Source organism: Nomascus leucogenys, chromosome 19 (assembly GCF_006542625.1).
Source record: "Nomascus leucogenys isolate Asia chromosome 19, Asia_NLE_v1, whole genome shotgun sequence".
NCBI lineage: Eukaryota > Metazoa > Chordata > Mammalia > Primates > Hylobatidae > Nomascus > Nomascus leucogenys.
This window is the reverse complement of record NC_044399.1, coordinates 40,165,588-40,186,159: the sequence shown is the minus strand read 5'-3', so window position 1 is coordinate 40,186,159 and position 20,572 is coordinate 40,165,588. Positions and strand designations below refer to the sequence as shown.

At 45.6% G+C, this 20,572-nt stretch overlaps 2 protein-coding genes across 4 annotated transcripts in view; one reads left to right on the top strand and one right to left on the bottom strand.

Annotated features, from left to right (window-relative positions):
- ATP6V1E2 (ATPase H+ transporting V1 subunit E2) overlaps nucleotides 1-16,682 on the bottom strand; it is a 30,785-nt gene extending 14,103 nt beyond the window's left edge. Inside the window, exons 1-4 of one of the 3 annotated variants that reach the window (XM_030799593.1) lie at nucleotides 16,314-16,682; nucleotides 15,506-15,569; nucleotides 10,747-10,839; nucleotides 9,927-10,041 (exon numbers count right to left, since the gene is read on the bottom strand). The gene's annotated coding sequence lies outside the window, so the exon portion shown is untranslated. Of the gene's footprint in view, nucleotides 1-2,091; nucleotides 2,255-5,910; nucleotides 5,943-9,926; nucleotides 10,042-10,746; nucleotides 10,840-15,505; nucleotides 15,700-16,313 lie in introns of those variants that run through there. The other 2 variants (XR_004026953.1, XM_030799594.1) reach the window with 2 other exon arrangements.
- The window catches only part of RHOQ (ras homolog family member Q), a 41,391-nt gene continuing 37,413 nt past the window's right edge, over nucleotides 16,595-20,572 (top strand). Inside the window, exons 1-2 of the mRNA XM_030799595.1 lie at nucleotides 16,595-17,293; nucleotides 17,859-17,917. Of these exons, the coding sequence (XP_030655455.1) occupies nucleotides 17,152-17,293; nucleotides 17,859-17,917 (201 nt within the window). The 5' untranslated portion in view covers nucleotides 16,595-17,151. The remainder of the gene's footprint in view (nucleotides 17,294-17,858; nucleotides 17,918-20,572) is intronic.

The window sequence follows — 20,572 nt, the reverse complement described above, 5'->3', positions numbered from 1 at the left end:
CTAAAACATCTGCAGGCAGGTTACTTCAAAGCAGTCAGGTTCTCCCCAAGAGTCATTTGCTTCAAAGCTGCATATCTAGAAGTTTCCAGGGGCAGTTTCTCCAAAAAGAAAAGCCCTTCATTTCCATCCCTGTCTAAAGGGGCAAATACTTCCCCCGTCTGTTGCCTTAGAAAATGTGGACTAGGATGTCATAAGATCTGATTTTTTAGAGAAGTTGGAAATCCTATTTTAAAAGTGAAAACTTTTTTGTTTTATTGTGGTAAAATGTACATAACAAATTTTGCCATTTAACCATTTTTAAGTGTATATTATTTATTATTATTATTATTATTTTGAGACGGAGTTTCACTCTTGTTGCCCAGGCTAGAGTGTGGTGGTGTGATCTCGGCTCAGTACAACCTCCGCCTCCTGGGTTCAAGTAATTCCTGTGCCTCAGCCTCCCGAGTAGCTGGGACTACAGGCGTGCATCACCACGCCTGGCTAATTATGTATTTTTAGTAGAGACGGGTTTTCACCATGTTGGCCAGACTGCTCTCAAACTCCTGACTTCCAGTGATCCACCTGCCTCAGCCTCCCAAAATGCTGGGATTACAGGTGTGAACAACCACACCCTGCCTTTTTAAGTGTACATTTATGTAGCATTAAGAATATTCACATGGTTTTGCAACTATCACCACCATCCATCTCCAGAACTTTTTCGTCTTCTCAAATTTAAACTCTGTATCCATTAATCCACTAATCCCACATACTCTTCCCCAAGTAACTGTTGGCAACCACCATTCTACTTCCTGTCTCTGTGAATTTGAGTACTCCAGGTACCTCCTATAAATAGAATCATAACATTTGTCCTTCCTTGGCTGGCTTATTTCACTTAGTACGATCTCTTCAGGATTCCCTGTGTTGTAGCACAGGTCAGAATTTCCTTCCTTTTTATGGCTGAATATTTCATTGTGTGTATATACCACATTTTGTCTATTAATCCATTCATAGAGACTTGGGGTGCTCTCCTTTCTTGGCTGTTGTGAATAATGCTGCTATGAACATGGGTATATAAATATCTGTTCAAAGACCTGCTTTCACTTCTTTGGGGTATATGCCTAGAAGTGGAATTGCTGGATCATATAGTATGTTCTAAGCTCAGCGTGTTGAGGAACATCTGCACCATTTTCCCCAGCAGCCGCACTATTTTATAGTTCACAGCAATGCACATGGGTTCCAATGTTTCCACATCTTTGCCAGTACTTGCTGTTTTCTGGTTTTGTTTTTGTTTTTTTCTTTCTTTTGTGTCTTGGCTCTGTTGCCCAGGTTGGAGTGTAGTGGCATGATTATAGCTCACTGCAGCCTCAAACTCCTGGCTCAAGCAATCTCCCCACTTCAGCCTCCAGAGTAACTGGGACTACAGGTGCACACCACCTTGTCTGACTAATTTTTTTTTTTTTTTTTTGAGACAGAGTCTTGCTCTGTCACCCAGGCTGGAGTGCAGTGGCGCAATCTCAGCTCACTGCAAGCTCCGCCTCCCGGGTTCACGCCATTCTCCTGCCTCAGCCTCCCGAGTAGCTGGGACTACAGGTGCCCACCACCACACCCAGCTAATTCTTTCGTATTTTTAGTAGAGATGGGGTTTCATCATGTTAGCCAGGATGGTCTTGATCTCCTGACCTTGTAATCCGCCCGCCTTGGCCTCCCAAAATGCTGGGATTACAGGCATGAGCCACCGCGCCCAGCCAGTCTGACTAATTTTTAAACTTTTTTGTAGAGGAAGGAGTCTCACTTTGTTGCCCAGGCTGGTCTTGAACTCTTGGCCTCAAGTGATCCTCCCCTTCAGCTTCCCAAAGTGCTGGGATTATAGGTGTGAGCCACCATGCCTGGTCCTGGGTTTGTTGTTGTTGTTTTTTTTTTGTTTTTAAATAATAGCCATCCTAATGGATATGAAATTACCCATTGTGGTACCATTGTGGTTTTGATTTGCATTTCCCTAATGATAAGTGATATTAAGCATCTTTTCATGCGCTTGTTGGCCATTTGCTTATCTTCTTTGGAAACTGTCTACTCAAGTTCTTTGCCCATTTTTAAAATCAGGTTGGTTTTTTGTTGTTGTTGTTGAGTTATAGAGGTTCTTTATCCCTCTGTGGTCCTGAGCACTCACTTCCAGCCACAAGCCAGTGCACTCAGCCAGCACAGACCTGCATTGGGGTGTCTCCAAGTGTGAACTGTGACCCTTTGGTGGACTGTGAAATCATTTAGTGGATCATCACTGAATAAAAAGAAATGAAACCAAATGGAATCAAAAATCCAGAATTCATTACAGGTGGTTAAGGTTAAGTATTGTTATATCAAACCTTTGTTATATGTATAGATATATGTGCACACACACGAACATAATATATGTATGTGTAGGTATTCCAGTTCACAATGAAAAATGTATTTGTTACTGCAATTTGCAGGACAAAATATTTGAGAAACACTGCACTACAAGTTAAATAAATTCACCCTTGTTAGAAAGCAGTGAAGCAACCATCTGTTGTTACTTAAGAAGATCTTGGAAGGTCTCACGTACTCACTTAATCCACTTGTCAAAGTATTCACCCCCCGAAATAGCCCTCTTTGAAGGTGGGAACAGGATGGTGGCAATGATCTGAGAGTCTGGCTGCATGGCATATAAGCAGTTTATATGGCTAATAGTGGGCATGCCCCACATGCTGGGTAGACATGGGACATCACAGGATGGTGACTCCTCCAGGGCAGGACTCCCTTCTCCCGCTTCATGAGGGTGGAAACCAGGCTGACCCTGGAACAGGAGGTCTCCCTCTGCCTTGGAGGCTCCATGGGCAGCCGCTTGGTGTCACAAGATGCATCCAGGACTGGGCATCAGAGGTTCAGACCCCAGTCCTGATGCCACTCGTAGGTTGGGCAACCTGGAAAGGCTGACAATCTGCCTGAATTCACCTAGAGACACAAAACTACTTCTGTAAAACCAGGATGTTGATGAGGAGTTCTGTTGCCCTCACGGTGGAGCTGAGAAGGCCAAATAGTGGAAGAAGCAAACAAGCTTTGTAAAGTGAGAGAAGTATCAGACGCTGTCATTCACAAAGCACCACTTCCCTGCCCATGGGCTCCCAAAGCCCCTCATTCTGCCCTTCCTAGAACCATACTCCTAGAGCTGTCTATGGAGAAGTTGGCCCAGGCTGGAGGTCAGAGCCCCAGGCAGCCTCCAGAGGGGCTGAGGGTAGGTATGAAGTCAGCAAGGAGCCCTGGGAAATAGCCCTTCAGAGGCAGCTGGCTGCCCAAGCCTCCAACCTGTAAGTCGTGGGTAGGGACAGACCCAAGAGGGAGGGCAGGAACACCAGAAGCAGTGTCAACTAGTCCTCAGCCTTCATTTACACATTCAGATGCCCAACACTGCTTTGATACTGACTTAATTCTCACCATGACAAGTCCTGGCTGGCCTCACATTTGCTGTTAGACACAGCTCAACCTATAATGCAGGGAAGGTACTGGTTTGCAAGGAAGAGACTACCCATTCAGTGCTGTCCCTCACCATGCCTAGGGGCTTCCTCAGTGATCTTCTTGGGAAGGGGACTATTTCTGACCCACTCTGCACTCATCTCAACACTGTCCACAGAGTCTAGTACATAGCGGTAGATTAATAATAATGATTTGGCTAGGTGTGGTGGCTCACGCCTGTAATCCCAGTGCTTTGGAAGGCCAAGGCAGAAGGATTGCTTGAGGCCAGGAGTTTGAGACCAGCCTGGGAAACGTAGCAAGACCCCATCTCTACAAAAAATTTAAAAAATGAGCTAGGCATGGTGGTGTGCACCTATGGTCTCAGCTACTCAGGAGGCTGAGGCAGGGGGATCACCAGAGCCCAGGCATTTGAGGCTAGAGTGAGCTGTGATTGTGCCACTGCACTCCAGCCTGGGCAACAGAGTGAGACCCTGTCTTTAATAATGATGATGATGATGATGATGATGATGATAATGATAATAATAATTTATTGAACCCAGGGATGAATGGTTTAGGTGGTGAGGAAGTAGTCTCCCCAGTAGAGGGAGGGTGATGCAGTGGCCTGATCAGGGCACTCAGGGAGCTCAGGGCAGGAAATGTTTTCCAACCAGAAAGAAATTATTTCAGTATATTTATAACCTGTCCTGTTACATTGTTGCAAAAGGGGTTGAAGGATATCCCTGACTGTATAGCATCTGCTGGAAATTCCCACCTCTAACTGAAGGTCTCAGGATCACTCAGTTCAGGCCACAGCTGCACATCTCCAGAATGTAGCTCAGCCTCCTACCACCTACATCCAGAGCTCTCTCTTCTTCCAGCCCCAGGATTCCCTCGTCCCTACAGCATGTGAGACACCAGGATGGCTCGAGGAGAGAAGCACTGGGCTGAAAAGAAGCTGAGAAGAGGTTCAGGCCTGTGCACAGTAAAGGGATGATGGTAGTGGGTGAGGTGGTCATGGCCCCAGTTCTGCCACTATCTCTGGGTAGGTCAGGCATCTACCTCTCAAGAACCAAGAACCATCATCCTCCTCCCTTCTCCAGTACTTATTTCAGAGGTCAAACAGTTTGTCATTTAGGTCCTCAAACACAAAGGTTCTCATTATTACCTGCTTTCCCTGGCCACCTGCCCTGCACGCTCCCCAAGTGTTATTATATATGATATAATTATCAGTATGGTTGGATTTAAGTCTTTTATCTTGCTATTTATTTTCCATTTTAACCAGCTATTCTTTCTTCCTTTTTTCCTGATGTATTAGTTTGTTCTCACACTGCTAATAAAGACATACCCAGGACTGGGTAATATATAAAGGAAAGAGGTTTCATTGACTCACAGTTCAGCATGGCTGGGGAGGCCTTACAATCATGGCGGAAAGCAAAGGGGAAGCAAGACACGTCTTACATGGCAGCAGGCAAGAGAAAGTTGTACAGGGGAACTCCCCCTTGTAAAACCATCAGATCTCATGAGACTTATTCACTAGCACAAGAACAGCACAGGAAAGACCCAAGCCCATGATTCAATTACTTCCCACCAGGCCCCTCCCATGGCACGTGGGAATTATGGGAGCTATAATTCAAGATGAGATTTGGGTGAGGACACAGCCAAACCATATTACCTGACTTCTTTTTCTCTTGGTTTGTGGATACATTTTTTGAAATTGAGGTGAATTTAAAGTGAATATTTCAGTAGCATTTATTACATTCACAAGGTTGTACAACCATTGCCTCTACCTAGTTTCAAAACACTTTTATCACTCCAAAAAGAAACCTCATATTCATTAAGCAGTTGCTCCTCATTTTCCCTTCAAATCCTACCATCCCCAGCCCATAGCAACCACCAACCTACATTCTGTCTATGAATTTACCTGTTCTGGATATTTCATGTAAATGGAAACATACAACACATAGCATTTTGTGTCTGGCTACTTTCACTTAGCATAACGTTTTTGAGGTTCATCCATATTGTAGCAGCTATCAGTACTTCATTACTTTTTATGGCTTAATAATATTCCACTGTATCGATATACCACAATTTATCCATTCACCAATTGATAAATATTTGAGCTGTCTTCACCTTTTGGCTATTGGGAATAGTGCCACTGTGAACATGGTATGCACATGTATTTATTTGAGGACCTGTTTTCAATACTTTTGGATATATACCTAGCTCTAGAATTGCTGGGTCATATTGTAATTCTGTAATTAACTTTTTCAAAGACCTTTGAACTGTTTTCCAGAGGTTGAACCATTTTACTTTCCCACCAGCAATGTAAAGGGTTCCAATTTCTTCACAAAGGGTTCCAATTTCTTCACATCTTCACCAACACTTATTTTCCTTCCCCCACCCCTAATTACAGCCATCCTAGTGGGTGTAAAGGGGTACCTCATTGAGGTTTTTATTTACACTTACCTAATGACTACTAATGATGTTGAATACATTTTCATGTGCTTGTTTCATATCTTGTTTGGAGAAATGTCTGTTCAAGTCTTTTGCCCCTTTAAAAAAATAAATTATTTGTCATTTTATTGTTGAATGATAAGAGAACTTTATACATTCTGGATGCTAGAGTCTTATGAGCTATTTGATTTGTATTTTCTCTCATTCTGTATGCTGTCTTTTCACTTTCTTGATAATGTCCTTTGATGCAGAAAAGTTTTGTAATTTTTATGAAGTCCAGTTTTGGTTTTACTTTTGTTGTTATACTTTTGACATCATATATAAGAAACTGTTGATCTATGCCTAGGTTTTCTCCTTAAAGTTTATGGTCTTAGCTCATGTCTTTCGGTTGTCAATTCATTTTGAGTAAATGTTTGTATATGTTGAGAGGGAAGGATCCAGATTCATTCTTTTGCATGTGGATATCTAGTTTGTCTCATCACCATTTATTGAAGAGACAACTCTTTTCCTAAGACCATTGAATGATGTTGGCACCCTCCTGACTTTCTTTTTGATTTTTTTTTTTTTTGGTGTTCCACTTTGTCTTTACTGTTGGCTTATTAGAGATACCTCTTTGCTTTATTTATTTATTTATTTATTTATTTATTTATTTATAGTGATGCTCTAGGTTTTACAACATGCATCTTTAAGTTTTCTTAGTCTACCTTTGTTATAGTTTGAATGTATGTGTCCTTCCAAAATTTATGTTGGAACTTAAACCCCAAGGTGATGGTATTAAGAGGTGGAAACTTTGGGAGGTAATTTGGAAAGGGAGAGCCCTCATGGATGGGATTGGTGCCCTTATGAAAAGGGCTTAAGAGAGTTTTTTGTTGTTTGTTTTAACCCCCTTTTCCCTTCTACTATGTGAGGTCATAGTGTTTGTTCCTTTCCCTCTGGAGCATGCAGCAACAAAATGCCATCTTGGAAGCAGAGAGTGAGCCCTCACCAGATGCCAAATCTGCTGATTCCTTGATCTTAGACTTCCTAGCCTCTAGAACTATGAGAAATGAATTTTTATTATTTGTGAATGACCCAGTCTACGGTAGATTGCCATGACAGCAGGAAGAGACTAAGACAACCTTCAGATAATGCTATACCACTTAATGTGCAATGTAAGGATTTTATAAGAATATAGTTCTATTTCTGTTTTTCTATCCCTTTTGTTATTATTGTTATAGGTTTTATTTCTACATGTTATAAACCATGTAATATACTGCTATTAGTTTTGCTTTAGATGGTCAATTGTGTTTTTTATTTTTAATTATATATATATCTAACGTTATGTTATACATCTAACATTATATTATATATCTAACGTTATATTATATATCTAACATATTATATATCTAACATTATATATAATGTTATATCATATATAGTGTGTGCATGTATGGATAGATAGATAGACAGATAGATAGATAGATAGATAGATAGACAGATATAATGGTTTGAGTTTTTTTTGTTTTTGTTTTTGTTTTTTGAGACGTGGTCTGGCTCTATCACTCAGACTGGAGTGCAGTGGCATGATCCCAGCTCATGCAGCCTTGACCTCCTGGGCTCAAGTGATCCTTCCACCTCAGCCACCTGAGTAGCTGGGACTATAGGAGTGTGCCACCACACCCAGCTATATTTTTGTATTTTTTGTAGAGATGGGGTTTTGCCATGTTGCCTAGGCTGGTCTTAAACTCTCAAGCTCAAGCAATATACCTGCCTCAGCCACCAAAATTGCTGGGATTACAGGTGTGAGCCACCATACCCGGCCAAAGTCAATTATGTTTTAAAGGAATTTTGTAACAGAGAAAGAAATGTCTCATATTTACCCATATATTTACCATTTCTGGTGCTCTTCATTTCTTTGTGTAGGTCAGTGGTTTCATCTGGTACCATGTTCTTTCTGCCTCAGGAACTTTATTTCATATTTCTTGTATTGAAGATCTTCTGATTGAAAAAAATACTTTAAGTCTTGTTGTCTGACAAATATTTATTTTACCTTCAATTTTAAAGAATATTTCTGGTGGATATAGAATTCTAGATTGACAGTGCTTTCTTTTTCTTTTATCACTTTAAAGACGCGATTTCATTAAGTTCTAGTTTGCATTATTTCTGAAGAGAAGTCTGCAATTATATCTGTCTTTGTTCCCTGTATAAAATGTGTCTTTTTTTCTCTTTCTGCTTTTAATTTTTTTCTACTTATTACTAGTTTTCAATGATTTAATTACAAAGTGCCTCACTTGATATGGTTTGCTTTGTTTTTATCCTACTTTGGATTTGTTGAGCTTTTTGGAGCTATACGTTTATAATTTTCATTAAATTTGGGACTTTTTGGCCTTCAAATCATCACCTTTAGTCCTTTTCGAGGACTCCAGTTTTTAATATCATCTTAAGGTGATTGAGGCTCTGTGTTTCTGTGTTTCGTTTCCTTTCTCTCTTCTTTAGTTTGGATAGTTTCTATTGCTATGTCTTCAGTGTCACAGATATTTCATTCCACAATGTCTAATCTACTGTTAAGCTCAGCCACTGAATTATTCATTACAGGTGTTGTATTTTTTAGCTCTAGAAGTTCCCTTTGGTTATTTTCTATATCTTCCAGTTTTTTCTTCACTATGTTCATGTTTTCCTTTAAATCCTTGTGTTTAATTTTTTAAGTCCTTGTCTGCTAACCTCATTATCTCTGTCATTTTTGGGTTTGTTTCTATTAAATGATTTTTCTCCTGATTTTGGGTTCTATTTCCCTACTTATTTGCATATCTAGTATTTTTAACATTCTGAATTTAATGTTGTTAAATGTCTGTATTTTGTTGCTTTAAAAATGGTAAAATTTGTTTTGGCTGGCAGTTACGGTAGTAGCGGATGAACTTCCTCTTTTTGAGGCTGCTTTCTAAACCTTGTTGGAGGAAGTCTAGAGTTACCTCCACTTTTCGGCTTAGTTAGCCCTTCTACTAATGCCTTATTACCCTTTTGGGATTTCTACTGAATTCCCTGGACAGTCAGCAAGGTTTCTTCACATTGGTGAGTTGAAACTCAAACATTGCCCAGTGAGCCCGGGAACCAATCAGCTCACAGCTCCGCGGTAGTTCTTTGCCTCGCATTGTGAAGTTTCACCTTATGCATGTGCAGCTCAGTATTCGGCAACAGATTCAAAGGGATCCCAGGGGCCTGTTTTGCTGTTATATTCTCTCCTCTCTGATACTCTGCCTTGAAAAGTCTGCTCAACTATCTCCTCAACTCAGCAAGACCACTATGCTCTGCTTGGGTTCCCCCTCATTGTGCTACAATTTAGACGGCATTTTCAGCAGAAAGTTAGAGTGATAGTAGGGTTTGCCCCATTTGTTCCCTACTTTCAGGAATCACGGTCCTGTGCTACATGCTGTTCAACATCTGAAAAGAGGTTTCATATATTCTGTTCGATTTTAAAGTTGCTCACATTAGAAAGGTACATCTAGTAGCAGCTATTTGGATATGGTAGAGGTGGAAATCTCTCTCTACATGAAGCACATTAATAAAGTGATCTGCTTCTCCAATCCCTTCTCAGGAGCCTGGGTTGCAAGCAACAGAAGCTGTTTGTGGCCGATTAAAAAGAAAAGAAATCTTAAAAGGATCACAGGCAGGTCACAGGATTGTAGAAAGGCTAGAGAAGCTGCTCAAGATAGAAACAGTGTCCGACACATGACTCAGGAACTAATTTGATGAGAAAACCACTTTCAATACCATTGCTTTCACCAAACCCTAGACAACTCATGTGTACAGTTGTCACTTCCGAACCAGGAACTCAATTATACCACAACCAACACCACTGCCTGCCCTGATGTGCCACTTCCTGGGTCAGGAACTGAATTGTGTACCCACCACTAAAGCTGCAGCCTCCAGAGACAGTGTGCCCTGTATTTAACTCTGGCTACACTAGCTTTTAAGTCTGACAAGGAAAGCAAGAGTCTGTCATTTCAGCTTCTATAAGGAAGGGATATTCTTTTCTTCCCACCAAGGCTTACCATGTAGAAGATTCTTCAAACTCAAAATGTGGTTCTGCTGTCCAGTGGCCAAAACATCCACTATGGAGGAACAACTCTATGTGAGTCTTGGGGTGGTTTTCTGGCACTCTTGGTTCTGAAACTTAAAATAAAATCATTCATTTCATTTTTGGAGGAGGGATCTGTGATCTAGCCTCCTTTGGAGCCTATGAGAGGAGACCACTCCTAAATCATATGAGTATTCCATACCAGCAACCTCTAAGGAAATGTCCTTTCCTATAGTTCACTAATGGGTGGTGATGCCATCAGTCATAATGACTAGTCTCCCAACCTTAGGTTGCAGCAGAAAACAGTTAGAAATGAAAATGGCAAAACATTAAGAGTGTTGGAGCCGAAGTTCTCAGAGGCTGGGCCATTCTTCTGAGTTTCTGGTATGTAATGAACTAGAAAAAGAGATCTATGTACATTCTAACTGGGAATGAAAACCAGGCAAACCAATTCTACTGGATTTATTTATCAGCCTGATCATTAGGAACTAGTGACCTTTAAGAAATTGCTGTGGTGTTTAAGTCATTAATACCTTAGCTCAGAATATTGTGCAGTGTACCTACACTGGAGCACAAAGAGAAGAGGGTGCCAGTGGGAGGTTTTAGTGGCAGGGAGAGAAATAGGGATAGGGATAGTTAGGGTATGTGGCAGGATGCTGTAGGGAAGGCCAACAGGCACCCTGGGGAATGAAGAGGCTGCAGTGTGAGGATTCTGGGCATTGTGGTGGGAAAAGCATAGCAGAACAGCAGGGCAGCACCAGTGTTAAAGAATGACCATCATTTTATCTCCTTACCAGTGACTTCTAAGAAGATGGTTCAGACAGGGAGAAGAATACAGGCCAAAATTAGGGATTGAGTCAGTATGGACTCCTGTATTGACAATCCACCTGAAATTTGGAACAAATCACAGATTTGATTTGGAGCCTTCTCACTTTCCTCTCCTCTTAACATTTGCCTCTCTCCTAAACTTCGTTTTTTTTTTTTTTTTTTTGAGACAGTGTCTTGCTCTGGCGCCCAGCCTGGAGTGCAGTGGCACCATCTCAGCTCATTGCAACCTCTGCCTCCTGTTTCAAGTGATTCTCCTGCCTCAGCCTCCTGAGTAGCTGGGATTACAGGTGCCCGCCACCACTTCTGGCTAATTTTTGTATTTTTAGTGGAGACGGGGTTTCACCACGTTGGCCAGGCTGGTCTCAAACTCCTGATCTCAACTGATCCTCCCACCTTGGCCTCCCAAAGTGCTGGGATTACAGGTATAAGCCACTGCGCCTGGCCTCTCCTAAAATTCTTTATTTCCAGTGTAGCCAGGGGAAGGCCTAGGAACGTTGACCCTTAGGCAACAATGTAGATGTATATTGCTGGTTGCCTCCTCAGCATGCATTCCCCCAAACTTGTCACCCACTGTGCAGAAACCATAGAACCCGGGTAGGTGTGGAACCCCAGCCCCTGTGGGGGCAGGGCTGATATGCCCAATTAGGATGGTCCTAACTCCTTGCCACAGTGATGGACAGTAGCCCAGGCCTAAGGCAACAGTCACCTGACAGTTTACTACCCACCATGACTGGTTCAGGGACGAACTAAGTTGAGCTAATCAGAAGAAGTCCAAGACTTTGTTCAATGAGTGGGTCAGGAGAAGCTCTCTTTCCTTCTGGGAAACATGGTATATGGATGTTGATGCCTGGACTTGGTGCAACTATTTTGCTTCCAGGAAAGAAAGTATGCTGAGTAGAAAGTTGACCCATAGAGAAGAAGAAAAACTGAGATGTGCAGAAAAAAAAAAAAAAAAAAGAGTTCTGATCAATTCATGCCTGAAGCTTGGACTACTTCTGGATTTTTCCATAACAGAAGTCCATACACTTCCCTCATTGCTGAAGCTGGTTCGAGTTGAATTTTCTATGACTTGCAACCTAAAGCATCCTAGCCACACCACCAAATGATCCCTTGGAGTCCATTTTTCCATTTCCTAAGCAGACATGAGGGAACACACAAAATGATGCAAATGAATGTGTTTTAGAACATACTGTCCTCTAGAGTTCTAATCTCAGCTTGATTTAGACAGTCAGTTGCGTGGTTAGGAAACAATCGGAGATGGAAAGGCTTAAAAAGCAAGGAAGAAGTCCAAAGAAGAAGTGGGAAGATAACAACAGAGGACATAAAAAAAAAAGAAAGTAGATGAAATCATAATGTAGATGCATCAGAGTTATCGTAAAAACCTTGTTCTCTCTCGCCTCCTCTGTCATCCCCACATCCCCACACTGCTACCAAGCCCTGTTGATTCCATCATCCAAATCTCCCTGAAACCCACTGCCTCCTCTTCATGTTTACCACCATGCTTGGGTCAGCCCGTTGTGATCTGTCTCCTCCTGGCTCTTTCTGCCTTCACCCTTATCCTTTCCAAATCCATTTTCTATGAGTTCCAGAGTGACCTTCTCAAATGACAGGTCCAAGCTTGTCATTTTTTTACTCAAAAACTTTTGGTACCTTGTCAATGTGGAATATGGCAAATGCATTAGCTTTGAAGAGAGATGATTTTGAAACCTAGCTCTGCCACTTACCGGCTGTGTGATTTGGGGCAAGCTTCTTAATCTCATCATCTATCTGAAATATAGATATAATATTGTAATAGGATTCCTTTGGTTACCAGTTACAGAAAACTAACCCCTACTAACTGGGCAAAAAAAAGGGGAAGATTTATTAACTCAAACGACCAATGGGAGAATAGCTGTGCAACAGGATCTCAGGGATAATGCAAATCAGTAACTCACAGATGGCCTGTTTCCTCTCTGCCCTTTGTGATGGGGGAGTAGTGGTGGTGGTGATGGTAGTGTTCTCTCTCTATCTTTGCTTCTCTCTGCACTTTAGCTACATTTCCTTGAATTGGCTACTTTGTGGATGGCTGAAACATAAATGACCTACAGCTTCCAGGCTCACATTGCCCAGTTCAGTTAGTAAAAGAAGAGAAACTCCTGCTGTGAATCCCAAATTCAAAATTCTCAGGCAAGGCTTGGTGGCTCATGCCTATAATCCCAGCTTCTTGGGAGGCTGAGGTGAGCGGATTGCTTGAGCCTGGGAGGTTGAGGCTATAGTGAGCCAAGACTGCACCACTGCATTCCAGCCTGGGCAACGGAGTGAGACTGTCTCAAAAAAAAAAAAAAAAAATTCAGGAAAGAGTTCTAATTGTCCCATCTTGAATCAGGTGTCCACCTAGGGCTCAACAGGTACCAGGGGCAGGATGTATAAGAAGATGGCAGCTTCCATTTAAACCACATGATTACAGAGATTACATTATAAAAACATTTAGCAGAAGCAAATGGTGCTGTTCTGGATAGACAAACCAATAGATACTCTCTGCAAAGTTTACAAGGTTGTTTGGGGGATGAAATAAGATGTCCCATATCAATGAGCACCAAATACCTGGGACCATAACTGGATACAGTATACAGCAGATGCTCTAGAAATTTGTGTTTATTCCCTCCATTACATCCTCGCTCCCAGAACCACTGCTTGCCTAGACAGTGCCTTCGTCTTTTGCTACATAGACCAAGGTTCCCCTCTGAGTGGGTGCACCCCTATGGGCACAGGGTTTGACAAACAGAAGTCACATTTTTGATAAGAAAAAAGTGCCCTTCTTGCAATGAACACAGCCTTGAGCTGGGGCCATGCCTTTGTAGTAAGCGTGTGGGTCAGATTTCTTCCTCAGTGGCCCCATTGGCCCTGGCCTTTGGCCTTTGTACAGTGGAGACTGCCCAACCCATGCCAGACACTGCATTCTTCTTCATATGGCTTTCAGAAGCTCATGGACTGTCTGCATTATATGGTTCCCAATTAAATACAAACCAGTTCCCCAGCACCACTAATCATGCTCTCTGTCCACCTTACATGCTTCACCATTCCCGGGAAGTTGTGTGCTGTTCCTTCTTGCTTTGATGCAGGGCTCTTGGCCTTTCCCAGGCATTCTTACCTTACTCCCATTAGACTTTTAAGCCCCAGGTCAATGACATCACTTCTGCAAATCCTTCCTCAGCACACCTGGAGCTATGTACTAATTGCCTCCTCTGCACCTCCAGAAACCTATAGTCGATTCTCTAGCACAGCATTGCTCACACTATAGAGTGCTTGCCTGTTTGCTAATAAGTTCCTTGAATGCTTTAGCTAGAAGTGACTGTGGCTTTCCAGCTCTTTGTCCCCAGCCCAGGAATAAAATCTGGCATCTAACAGACCTCAATAAATGCTTGTTAATTGAAATATGGAATGAATTAAGCAGGGGAGGAAGGAGGGAGTACAGGAAAAAGAGTAAGAGAAGGCTAATCAGGAATTTCACTGTTCTCAGCCAGGTGCAGTGACCTGTAAGCCCAGAACTTTGGGATGCTGAGGCAGGCGAATCACTTTGAACTCAGGAGTTCGAGACTAGCCTGGGCAACATGGCGAAACCCCGCTCTACAAAAAAATACAAAAATTAGCTGGGCATGATGGCACATGACTGTAATCCCAGCTACTTGAAGGCCGAGGCTGGAGAATCACTTGAACCAGGGAGGCAGAGGTTGCAGTGAGCCAAGATCATGCCTTTGCACTCCAGCCTGAGTGACAGAGCAAGACTGTCTCAAAAAAAAAAAAAAAAAAAAACCAGAAAAGAAAAAGAAATTTCCTGTTCTCACACAGACCTGTGTCTGTTTCAACATTTGCACAAATAAAAGGAGAGAAGCAAGCAGACAGCCTATGGGACACTCAAAAACAAAGTGCTTTCTATCTCCAGTCCCCGAAATTTGAGAGCTTTTTCTGTAACTTTTTTTGTTTTGTTTTGTTTTTTACCACTTGGACATTATTTTCTTTGCTCATGGGAAAGTGAGGTTTCTGTTAAGGTCTGATTGGTGCTTCCAGCTAAGGCATTCATGGGCTGACAGGGGGGCATGCTGGATAGCCCCCCTCACCATCCCACATACACACCAAGTGGGATCAGCCCCAGAGCTCTAAGTATTCCTGGCAGTCAGTTTTGGCAACTCTGTGGGCCAAAAGAATGAGGTCACTGTCACCAATGAAGTCACCACTGCATGATTCATCGGACATCAGTTCCCCACTGGGAGTGCTATGACATTCCCAGAGCTTCTCCTACTCTTAGTTCACATTTATAGATGAGAAAACGGAGGCCCAGAGAAGGGAAGTGACATGCTCAAGGTAACACTGCTAACCAGGGTCAGAGCTAGGACCAAACTCAGCTCTCCTGGCTGAGTGCTCTCCTTCTCAAGCTCCTGGATAGACCTTCCTTTCAGGATACGAGTCCCTGCAAATGCTGCCTGAACAAATGGTCCTGCAAGCGAAGAATGGGGCAGGCCCTGCTCTCTTTCTCTCTAAGAGCAAGTAGCAGAGGCCGGTCTTGAACCAGGAACTGACCTTAAGGCACTGTTCTGCCTTCCTCAACCTCTTATTCAGTCCATACAAAATATCTTCCAGATTCATTGCATCTAAAGCAGCTAGCAATGCGCATACCTACTCGCAGACACGCAGGGCCAAAGGATGGGGCCTGGGGAGAGGCTCATTGAGAATCTGCAAGGAACTTACAGTGATTTCCGAAGCCTTCCTGGGAGAGTGGAAATCAGATTTGGAGTTTGAGAGTTCAGGCCTCCTGGAAAGTGAGGAATGGGAATACAACAGTGAGCATTTCCCCAAGTGTGATCCAAGTCCTTGAGTACTGGGAGCAGCTGGAAGCCTTTGGGACAACCGCTTCACCTTTCTAGGTCTCAGTTTTCTTCCCTACAACCTAAGGGTGATGGTCCAGTTGACCTCCGCGCTGCCTCTCAATGCTGCATTTTTCTAACGCTGTGAATCGATGAAAGGAAGCGATTACCTCTAGTCAGCAAGTTGAGGGGAGAGGTGCGGTGTCAGCGCGGAGTGCACCCCCGCCCCAGTGCCCAATGTTCAATGCTGCATTCTTGGCCAGTGAACAGGACCTGGCCAGACGGGTGTGTTCAGGCCTCGCCAGGCAGAGGGGCAGGGGTTGCCGCCTGGAGCACAGGCCAAGTTTCAGAACACTAGGGTGTATCAGTTCTCCGGGATTACAACGGAATACCTTCGAGGGACACTGTGGCCTCCAGGGGGAGCCCAGGTACATTTGCCGGGTCCAGAGGCGACGGGGTATCCCTTTTCTGGCTGGTGTGTGTGTGTGGGGGGGCGTGCTTCAGTGGTTCAACACGCTGTATCTCCCTTAGTCACCGGTTTCATAGTAAATGATTAAAGCTCGTGCTACGGAAGGCGTGGGGTGGTGGTGATGGGGGGGACCACGCAATAAGCCAGGGTCCCTGCTTTCCAGCTCAAGGACCGCCACCACCCCACGCACCTTAAATTTTTTTTTTTTTTTTTTTTTTTTTACCCTTTTGGTCTCTCTTCCTTGATTTCTAGTTCCGTTGTGCACTTAGAGGCCGAAAGGCTGGCTCTGGCCTTCCGGGTGGAGGTGAAATATACATGTATAATTTGACATGACTATTGCGTCATCGTGGAAGTCGTCGTGGTTCCCCGAGAGGCCTCCACGTCTTCTCCCAGCATCGGGGCCTTTGGACGCTTCCGGGCGCTGCGGGCACTAGCGCGAGGAGCCCTTGGCTCCCCAGGCGGCTCCCCTCCTCCCCTCCGCCCCTCCGCGGTCCTTGGCTCCTCCTCCTCCTGCGCGCCCCTCCGCGCGGCCCTAGCAGGGAGTGAGGCTCGGGTGCGCCGCGAGGGCCGCGCGGCGGCGGCGGGCGGGGGCGCGGGGCGCGGGCCGCGCTCGGGGAGGCGCCTGGGCCCGCCCTCCTCCGGGGAGCCGCGGGAGGGGCCCGGGCTGGCACGGGGCGGGGAGAGCCGCCTGGCCCCTCCCCTCCGCCGCCCTCCCCAAAGTTGCCGTCTCCCCCGGGGCCGGCCGGTCTTATGATCCGGCGGATCCTCCTGGGGAGGCCGGGCCGGGGAGAGGGCGCGGGCGCCGAGTGGCGGGGGCAGCGGGCGGGCGCGGCGACTGGGGCCGGGGCGGGGATCCGGGCGGCGACCGCGGCGGCGGCAGCGCCCCGGGCCCGCCGCCCCCTCCCCTCCGGCGAGGGTAGCCGCTGCATGGGGCCGGGGGGGCGGCCCTGCGGCGCGGAGCGGCGGCGACGGCGGCGGACCCCCCAGGCGGGCTGGGGCTGAGCCCGGGGCCGGGGCGGGGGCTCCGGGGGGACCATGCCCGGAGGCCGGCCGGCAGCAGCATGGCTCACGGGCCCGGCGCGCTGATGCTCAAGTGCGTGGTGGTCGGCGACGGGGCGGTGGGCAAGACGTGCCTACTCATGAGCTATGCCAACGACGCCTTCCCGGAGGAGTACGTGCCCACCGTCTTCGACCACTACGCAGGTATGCCTCGGAACTGCTGACTAAGGGGCCGCTCCCCGGGCCGGGAACTTTGGAGCAACTTTGGCGGAGCCCCCTCGCCGCCTCCCCAGAGCGCGCTCCTCTCCCCTCCCCCGCCGCGCCCTCTGCCAGGCGGCCGGCCCCACCCCCGAAGCTTCGCTCCTGGCAACCCCTCGCCCGCTGATCCACTCCCTCTCCCACCCGCCCCCCACGCGGCTCCCGCTCCCCGCACTTCCTACCCCTCGGCGCCCTGGGCCGTCCTCCTTGACCTTCCCACATCCCTTTTCCTACTGCCCCAAGGCCCCGTGGGAAACATTCGAGGGGACCAGGCGAGACGTGGCTACGGGACTTGGGAGAAGGGGGTGGACGGCTGGGGACCACATCACACCCCGGCCCCTTGCCGGTTCACAGTGAGCTGGGCGCACGGGAAAAGGGGGTGACATCTCGCGGGGAGCGCCCCCACGCCTCTAGCTGGGTTGGGAGAGGAGGGTCCGGGTGGGGAGCGAAATTACCCCAGAGCCCAGGTCATTGTGAGCTTCTCTCCCCGCCCCCACTTCTGTCCTTGCAGTCAGCGTCACCGTGGGGGGCAAGCAGTACCTCCTAGGACTCTATGACACGGCCGGACAGGTGAGTGTCTTGGCCTCTGGCCGGCGCCCCCCTCCTGTTCCCCAGTTCTTTGTGGCTGCGAAGGGCCTTTGGAAACCGAGGTGTCTAGGTGGGAGGGTGTGTCTGCGAGGGGCTCCCCCTGGATTAGGTCTTTATTTCTTGTAACAAGTCAGCAAATTAGGAAAACAAACAAAACATTCAGACCCGGATCAGCCCACCCATGTGAACCCATGGGCTGTGAAAGTTTTTGCCTGTGTGGGTCGTTCTGTGTGGCGCCCGGTGTGTGGGTCCCAACTCCTGTTGCAAAGTGGCAGCAGCCAATCATGAAGCGCCCTTATTTTTAGTTGCAGATGACCAGGTCTCCCCCCCACAGCCTCTGTCTGGTCCCTCATTGGTGAGTGGTCTGCCTGCCCAAGGAGCCTGATTGGTGGGAAATGGCATCATCTAATATGATGGGAAGGCATTTGGTCCTGGTTATGTTTATTACAACATCATTGCACTCTGGGACTCCAGTCCCTGAAAACGTAATTTGTGGTGTTACCGAAGGACCACAGGGAAAAAAGAAAAGAAACAGCAACCATCTAGCCACTCCCTGGGGTGGGGAGGAAGGGTTAGGAGTTCAGAGTGAATCTTGGAGGAGGAGGGGTTCCCCCGGCCCTACTTCAGAACGGCCAGGTGACTTTGTCTGGGTTTTCTTTGGGAGAGATTAATTGTGCAGAAAGAAGATGCACACTTTGCCCTGCAGCCTCTAGCCAGGGTTTGCACATCAGAGGTGGCCAGGCTGTGCTTCTAAAGGACTAAGGTCTTCTCTCTGTCTCCCTGTCCCAGCTTCAGCCTCTTCCCAAACCCACTTTTGCTCTGGGGATAAGTTGTGTGTGATGAATTTTGTAGAATCCAGCACTATGATTAGAGTTGAAGACTCTGGCAGAAGTTTCCACATGTCATACAGACTTACGTCCTTGAGAACACAGGTGCAGCTGAAAGTCTTAGAGAATGTCTTCGGGGGAAGTCCAGTAGTAGAATTTCCTTATCTGCAAAATGGGGTTTAAAAAAATAAGATGATCCCCTTGTGCAGATATTGTATGGCAAATGTCTAGCATTGAACCTGGCACACACTAGGTGCTCAATAAAGGGGGTGATGTACTTTGAAGCTTGTCTAGATTTGGATTTCAGAACTGTGATTAGAGTTTGGGTTGGATTCTGAAACATGCCTTATTGAGGGGGAGTGCCTTGATGTGACCTCTGGTTTCTAAACTGTTAGAGGAACGTCTGAAGATAGAGAACTGCTGGCAGTTCAAGGTACCTGAGGCCATCCCCTTTCACCAAAATGGCCCAGGTCAGTACAGCCAGTTCTCAGCTCTCCTGGGCCCCCTTTGGTTGCCTGCCCTGTAGTCGTTATTCCTTCTACCTTCATTGGAGGATGTGGAGGGCAAGGGGCAGAGCTTGCTCAATCAACTAAGACTGACTTTTAAGTCGTATTATTGATAAACAAGAGGTTGACCTTATTGGTTGAAAAGAGGAAGGTTTTAAAAAATCGCCTCTAATTTGAACTTCTCACCACCTTCCTTTCTCTTATCTCCTTTACTTGTGAGCATGATAATTTTTGACCGCACTCCCTGTTCAACAGGATGTGTGTAGTCAGAGCTGTTCTGAGCACATTTAAACCCTACTAGTATTTACTGAGTTTTTTCCTACATATCGGGCCAGGGGCAGCCATCTGCAAATATTACTTTATTTAGTCTATAAAACAACCCTATGAGATAGGTGCTATTCCATCTTTGCGGTGAGGAAACAAGCTCAGAGAAGCTAGGTTGCTTGCCTGAGGTCACACAGCTACTGAGGGGTGTTGCTAGGATTGGGACAGGGGTCTGAATCTGCTCCAGTTTGAAGTAGTTATACACACAGGACACCATGGGAATGCTGAGATGCCACGGGGTTGATTGGATTGTTTGCACGTCCATAGATGTGGTACCTGTAATCTTCACAGCCATTCTCTGAGTGGGTGTTGGATGGCACCTCTACAGAGGAGAGAACTTAGATCCAGAGTCACTTGAAGTTGACCCCACTTACAAAACCAGGGCTTTCCATATATTGCCATAATTACTCTTTCTAGTGGAGGATCATAAGATATAGACCAAGCAGGATGAACATATTAGTAAGGCTCAAATACTACTGTTTTCACCCAGTGGTGGGACACCTACTCTGTTGGCCTAGATGTGTGTTAAGCCACATTGGTGTTTTTCCCAGTGTCTAGACTTTTGTTTTTGCCTCAAAGCTAGTAATATTTCATCTCCCAACATTTGAGGGTTTATTACTAATAAGCAACTTAGCAATGATGAGACCAAATGGCAAGTGCCTGCTGTGTACCTGGTACTATGTCCAGGTACTTTTGCACCTGGGGAGTGCAAAGGAATGAATTTAAAATGGGGATCTACCATGGCTGATGTCAGCAAAGGGAGAAATGTCTATCTCAGGTCTCTGTTCATGTGTTGTATAGGAGATTTCTACATTGTACTTGGTCATTAAGACCTCAGGCTTCTAGGAATCCATATCAGATTTGTCTTACAATAATAACAATGATAAATAAACATGTAAATAAAAAGTAAATAAAAAACATTAAGGGTTTATATATATATGTATCCATATACACATATACATATATATATATAAATCCTT